Raw genomic sequence first — 7,452 nt, forward strand, 5'->3', positions numbered from 1 at the left:
CCTCCGCCTCCTGGGTTCAGGCAATTCTCCTGCCTCAGCCCCCTGAGTAGCTGGGATTACAGGCACGTGCCACCATGCCCAGCTGATTTTTTGTATTTTTAGTAGAGATGGGGTTTCACCATGTTGACCAGGATGGTCTCGATCTCTTGACCTCGTGATCCACCCGCCTCGGCCTCCCAAAGTGCTGGGATTACAGGCGTGAGCCACCGCACCCAGCACATTAAAGTTTTAATGCTGGCCAGGTGCAGTGGCTCACGTCTGTAATCCCAGCACTTTGGGAGGCTGAGGTGAGCAGATCACTTGAGGTCAGGGGTTTGAGACTTGCCTGGGCAACATGGTGAAACCCTGTCACTACAAAAAGTACAAAAATTAGCCAGGTGTGGTGGTGCACGCCTGTAATCCCAGCCTTACTTGGGAGGCTGAGGCAGGAGACTTGCTTGAACCTGGGAGGTAGAAGTTGCAGTGAGCAGAGATCGTGCCACTGCACTCCAGCCTGGGCGACCCAGCGAGACTCCCTCTCAAAACAAAACAAAACAAAGCAAAAAATAAAGTTTTAATGTCAAATGACTGAGTTGGAGTTTTTTAAGTGTGAAGTCAGGTTGATGGATAATATCCCCCTGACCCCACTAAAACATTTTCACCGTAATCTCAGAACCTGTGAATACATACCTTACCTGGCAAAAGGGACTTTGCAGATATGATAGAGGTTAAGGACATTGAGATGGATCGATTATCCTAGATTGTCACGGTGGGCCCAGCCTAATCACCTGAATCTTTAAAAGTGGGAAAGGAAGGCGGTCAAATGGGTCACAGAGATGAGGAAGGAAGAGGACAGATTTGAAGTGTGAGAGGAGTTCAGCCTGCCATTGCTGGCTTTGAAAATGGAGGAAGGGGAAAAGCAGTCAAGAAATGAATTTGGCTGCTAGAAGCTAGGACTTCTAATGAAAGCTCAGCTGTCAGCTATCAAGGAAACGGGGCTCACAGTCTTACAGCTTTAAGGAATTGAATTGTTAACAACCCAAATGAGCACGGAAATGGATCTTCCTCTAGAGCATCCAGAAAGAAACACGGCCCTGCCAACGCCTTGATTTTAGCACTTTGAGACCCTGTTGGACTTCTGACCTATAGAGCAGTAAGATAATACATTTGTGTTGTTTAAGATACTAAATTTGTGGTAATTTGTTGTGGCACCAATAGAAAACTAGTGCACGGGTCTGGAGGCGGTGGCCGTTTTGTTTTCTTGGCTGAAACTGGGGAAGTGAGGCGGGCCGGCGCGGCGCTACACCGGGTTCCAGACCCACTGCACGACGCGGCTGCACTGACCTGAGAAAACGGTCTGGATTTCTAGAGGGCTTGAGATGCTCAAAATGCATTGATGCAGGGCCGGGGGAGGGGGTGAGGGGGAGCGGGGGAGAGGGTGAGGGGGAGAAGGGGAGCAGGGGAGAGGGTGAGGGTGAGGGGGAGGAGGGGAGGGGAGAAGGGCAATATTTTTGCTTCCATTGCTGCTGGTGTACTATTTTTTACAGGCTGGGGGATTATCATAGATGCAGCTGTTATTTATTCCCCCATGGACGATTTTAACCACTCATACCATGCCTGTGGTGTTAAAGAAACCATAGCCTTCCTAATAATTAATGCAGTATTGAATGGACAAGTCCCAGGTGATAGTTAACAGTGAAGGTTGTCTGGGTCAAACAGGTGCTGGTATTTGGCTGTTTATTGGTTTCATGTTGGCTTTTGGATCTCTGATTGCATCTATGTGGATTATTTTTGGAGGTTATGTTGCTAAAGAAAAAGTTGTGGTATCCCCTGGAATTGCTGTTATTTATCCAGAATGCCTTCATCTTTTTTGGAGGACTGGTTTAAGTTTGGTGGCACTGAAGACTTATGAGAACATCTGATTTCCTGCAGCACAACTGCCCTGCATGGTTTTTGTTTTTTTTTTTGTTTTGTTTTTTAACTGCTCACTCCCAATCTTTAGTAATGCCGTTTTTGAAGCTTATTTCTGAGTGTAGTCTCAACTTAAGGTTGCATAATACTAAAATCACAACACCACCCTGTTTAAACAACAACCAAAAATTTTTTGTGGTGTGCACTTGATTAACTTATAAAATGTTAAAGGAAACTTTCACATGAATAATTTTTGTCAAATTGTATCATGGTATAATTTGTAAAAAATAAAAAGAAATTACAAAAGAAAAAAAAAGGAAACAAATGCACGTGTGTACAACTAATAGTATTCACAAAAAGAGATGGCTGGTCCAAGAACCTCAGTCACCGAGAACCCAGCAGTAAAATATAAAACAACAAAGCAAATATTCTGTGAGTAATATTTTTTGACAACTCTTTAAATAAATCAGTCTAGATCTTTTAAGCAGGAAAGAATCGAATGCAGAACATTGGATATTCACAAAATTGTTGGAAGGGCTAAAGGAGCTGGTATGAAGTGCCCGTGGGAAAAACTCCCAGAACAGGGTGGAATTGACAACTTCAAATAAAAGACATGTTTAAATATACACATAACTCAGCCAATGATGACTTGCAGAAAAGTTTGAATTATGAGCTTGGTTTAATCTAGAGGCTGAAGAATGAGATGGAGGATTTCTTAAAGTTAAATAAATAAAATCCAGTGATTGTGTTATGGTTAAGAATCAAAGTTGTTTTTTGTTTTTGTTGTTAAAATAGATTTTTCAGAAGAGTGGAGGCTGGTGTTTTATCACAGAGTTTTATGAAGAAAAAACATATTATTTTTAATAAAAAAAATTTTCAACAAATAGGCTGCTGCTGCTTTTTTTTTTTTTTTTTTCGAGATGGAATCTCACTCTGTTACCTAAACTGGAATGCAGTGGTGTGATCTCTGCTCACTGCAACCTCTTCCTCCCTGGTTCAAGCAATTCTCCTGCCTCAGCCTCCTGAGTAGCTGGGATTACAGGCTCATGCCTCCATGCCTGGCTGATTTTTGTATTTTTAGTAGAGATGGAGTTTGACCATATTGGTCAGGCTGGTCTCGAACTCCTTACCTCGTGATCCACCCGACTTAGCCTCCCAAAGTGCTGGGATTATAGGCGTGAGCCACTGCGACTGGCAAAACAGGCTTCTTCTAAAAATAAATAACCTAATCACCTCTTAAAGGTTTCACTTCATAATGATACTGTTAAAATGGCAATTATGCTTCCAACACATGAACTTCTAAGGGACACATTCAAACCATAGCAGTACCCAATACTTTAATAATGTATAGAAACACAGAAGGCTCCTAAAGTGGCTTTTGGAGAAAATTTGAGTGATAATTACCAAATCAACGTATTCTTTACTTTTTAATTTTATTTTAAAAAATTGTTTTTTGAGATGGAGTCTTGCTCTGTTGCCCAGACTGGAATATACTGCTGCAATCTTGGCTCACTGCAACCTCCCCCTCCCAGGTTCAAGCAATTCTCATGCTTCAGCCTCCTGAGTAGCTGGGATTACAGGCACCCGCTGCCACACCTGGCTAGTTTTTAAATTTTATTTTTAATAGAGATAAGGTTTTACCATGTTGGCCAGGCTTTTTACCATGTTTGACCTCAGGTTATTCAGCTCCCCAAAATGCTAGAATTATAGGCGTTAGCCTGGCCCCAACATATTGTTTAGATGATTATGTGTGTGTACATATATTCTATCTTAAAAATAATAAGGTATTTTATTATATATACTGTTTTATGGGTGTATATACATATACATACACATAGATATATATATACATGAAGCATTCATTATTTTTAGCTAACAAAACAATTGTAATGGCCAACTTCTCCAGCATTTGTTGGTATGATAGGAACTGCTGTTCCATCATCCTGAGAGTAGCTTGTTCAGATCTTTGTGACTATCTAAAACCTATAAGATGGTGGAGCAGAGAAAGAATCCCAAGAATTGGGAAATAAGCTCTAACATTTCTCCCCTAGACATGTCCAAGAGAACCAGAATATCACAGCACAGGACATCAGTAGCTTGATGTCTTTTACTACGAATATACCTTTAAAAATAGTTTATGGTCAACGTCATATATTTCAGGATCTTCCTGGGGCACAAAAATTGGCCTGTTGCCACCAATCTCACATGCCACATCAGCTGCCAAATGACATTGCCCTCAAAGCACACCCTCTCCCACCATTTCACAATATTGTAACCATTATAGTCATTCTAAAAGAATTTAAAATTTCATTTCGTCTATAAAAGCTTTCTAGCTTCTCTTAGAAGAAAGCCCAACCTTTTATGCATGACTTGCCATGTTTAGTGCTCTAATTTCAATAATTTTATTCTTCATACTTCAACTATATGTTCAGTCATCCCTCAGTAAGTCATCCCTCAGTATATGTTGGGTATTGGTTCTCAGACATCTGCACATACCAGAATCTGTGTATACTCCATTCCTGCAGTCAGCCATACATGCGTCAGAAACTCATGTGTATGAAAAGTTGGCCCTCTGTATATGAGGGTTTTATATCCAGTGAAAACTGTATTTTCAGTCTGTCTGGGTGAAAAAAATTCATGTACAATCAGACCGACACTGTTCAAGGCTATGGTGTTAAAGGGCCAACTAGACTCAATTTTCAGTTCACTGAAGTCACAGTGTGCTGTCCTGTCTCAGGACCTATGCATATGCTGTTCTCTACCTGAAATACTTACGCCTTTTGGTTGCTTACCTAAATCCAAATCAGTTTTTTGTTTTCACTGTTACTACCTTCTGAGGTTTTTCCCTGACCCAGTCAAAATTGTATTTAGGTGTTGTTATTAGTTGTTCCAGTGACATTCTGTTCTCTGTTACAATAGTCTTCATACTTTTATTTGGTTTGAGAATCTTCACCTCTATATTGAAGGCTCTCCAATGGTAGGGACTATGTCTATTTATAAAAATAGTTCTGTATTCCTTTCATCTAGCGTACTTTCTGTTACTTATAATATGGTTAATAAATATTTGCTGAGCAAATTAATGAATTTTCGGCATGTTCATGTACAATCCTAGAACCCAGGGACCAAGAAGTGGGCACTTCTTGGTTCCCAGAGGATTTTTTTCTCTACTTTTCTTTATTTTGTTTGATTAAACTTCTTATTTTGAAATAATTTAAAGACTCACAGAAAAGTTGCAAATGTGATCAACCCTGGAAAATATTTCAGGGAAGTGTGGTAGAAGGTAACTGCTAAGAGATTGTTTAACTTGGCAGTGGTGGTGGTAATCATAATCAGCTTTCTAGAAAATAGTTTCAGAAGAGAGGTATGGGTGGAAGTCAGATTGCAGTACAATTTCAGGAAGTTTGATGTTTAACAGAGAGTGAGCAATGATAGCTCAATCAGTTGATCCATTGATAGATCATAATTACATGACAGCAGCTGGGTGCATTGGCTCATGCCTGTAATCCCAGCATTTTGGGATGCTGAAGCAGATGGATCACCTGAGGCCAGGAGTTCAAGACCAGCGTGGCCAACATGGCAAAACCCCATCTATACAAAAAATACAAAAAATTAGCTGGGTGTGGTGGCACGTGTCTGTAATCCCAGCTACATAGGAGGCTGAGGCAAGAGAATTGCTTGAACCCAGGAGGTGGAGGTTGCAGTGAGCTGAGATTGTGCCATCACAAGTCCAGCCTGGGCAACAGAGTGAGACTCTGTCTCAAATAATAATAATAATAATAATAACAACAACAACAACAACATACAACCCCCAGAAAATTTTTATACACTAAATAAAAAATAATAATAATAACAGCAACAACATGACAGCAATGCATGGTCAAAGAAAGATTTTTAGAAGGGGAAAAAGTTCATTATAGATCAAAGGGAATGTTCCAGTAGAGTGGGAGATATGCAGAAGTTATGACTGATGGAATGAGACTCCTGAGGATATGGGCAAAGATGGAACCAAGGACCTAGTGGAGGGAATAACCATAGGGAAGAGAATATATTTTAAACTGATACTAAAGGAAAGAGTTTGTGATATGAATGAGAAATTTCAGGTGAAGAGAAAGAGCGTGGGGGAACTCATGTTTAATGCCTCAGTCTTAGTAAAGTGTTAGGTAAGGAGATCAGTTTTGCTGACACAAAGGACCGTCTTACCCATTAGAAGGATATGTGTGTATCTTACCTGCTGTTATGTGGTATCCAGATAGAAAATTTATTTTGTAAATATATTTTTCTTACTTTTTAGGGATATTTCTTTTCTGTATAATGTTACATATGCCAAAGGACAGACTAAGGAGAAAGCAGTTTGTCCCCCGCATTTGGCCCCTTCATTGCAGTCACACGATGGTGTCATGGTACCCCATAAGGTAAATAAAGTATTTGACAAATAATCTTTTCTCCCAATATATTTTTAAAACTTATGTCTCCAAAATATAAAACAATATCATACTATAACAACCTGCATTGCTCACCAATCTTAATAGCATTTTCGAATTATTTCTTAAAACGGGAAAAGGGTATTTAGCAGGAAAAGATGAAAATACCTTCTTTTAAGCCATTTTCCAAACGACAGTTAATCTGTTTTAATCTGAAAAACACAGTGTGGGAGATTTGATTGTTTTCCCCCCAGAAATGCACAGATGAAGTTGTAGGATTCTTATCTTTTGTATCTTGCTAAGTTGAATTTTAAATTCTCTGCTTAATTTAAAGGAAAATAATCAATAAACTTCTGAATATGTGGGATACATGTAACTAATACTAGAACCAAGGTTATTCTTTAATTCATGGTTATTTTAGAAATGTGTGCTCTGCTTAGTTTTTGTCATTTGCTATAATCAGCATTACTGAAAATATTGTTATTCCTCTAGTCAAAATTTCTTAACTTAAAAAATTGTATCTCTTTGGGTTAGGAATTAGGACTTGTGCAAGTGAATTTTTTAATCTATTAATGTATTCATTCTTTTCTTTTGCTTTGCTTTGCTTTTAAGCCAAAGAGACTAACAGATACTTTGATTCCTGAAGAATTTCATATTGTGTCAAGTACAGGAGTTTCAGGTTTGGAGTATTATGATGAGTGAGTACCATGATATGTAAAGAATACCTAGCTGGGCACGGTGACTTACACCTGTAATTCCAGCACTTTGGGAGACCGAGGTGGCCAGATCATCTGAGGTCAGGAGTTCAAGACCAGCCTGGCCAACATGGTGAAACCCTGTCTCTACTAAGAATACAAAAAAATTAGCCGGGCATAGTGACAGGTGCCTGTAATCCCAGCTACTAGGGAGACTGAGGCAGGAGAATCACTTGAACCCGGGAGACAGAGGTTGCAGAGATCCAAGGTCCGCCATTGCATTCCAGCCTGGACAACAAGAGCAAAACTCCATCTCAAAAAAAAGAATACCTGACAAGTTGAACTTTTTGCTCCTTCCCATGCATAGAAGAACCTGAGAATAGTATACTCATATTCTTAAGCAATATATGAACTGAAATGAGGAAACATTAAGCCAGCCATCCTAA

The 7,452-nt window shown here is 39.7% G+C and overlaps 1 protein-coding gene across 1 annotated transcript in view; it reads left to right on the forward strand.

Annotated features, from left to right (window-relative positions):
• Nucleotides 1-7,089, forward strand: part of LOC119470520 (axonemal dynein light chain domain-containing protein 1-like) — a 12,874-nt gene extending 5,785 nt beyond the window's left edge. Inside the window, exons 4-5 of the mRNA XM_037737049.1 lie at nt 6,182-6,302; nt 6,924-7,089. Of these exons, the coding sequence (XP_037592977.1) occupies nt 6,182-6,302; nt 6,924-7,013 (211 nt within the window). The 3' untranslated portion in view covers nt 7,014-7,089. The remainder of the gene's footprint in view (nt 1-6,181; nt 6,303-6,923) is intronic.
• Nucleotides 7,090-7,452: the final 363 nt, after the last annotated feature.

The sequence above is a fragment of the Cebus imitator genome, unplaced genomic scaffold, assembly GCF_001604975.1.
Source record: "Cebus imitator isolate Cc_AM_T3 unplaced genomic scaffold, Cebus_imitator-1.0 Scaffold33, whole genome shotgun sequence".
Lineage (NCBI taxonomy): Eukaryota > Metazoa > Chordata > Mammalia > Primates > Cebidae > Cebus > Cebus imitator.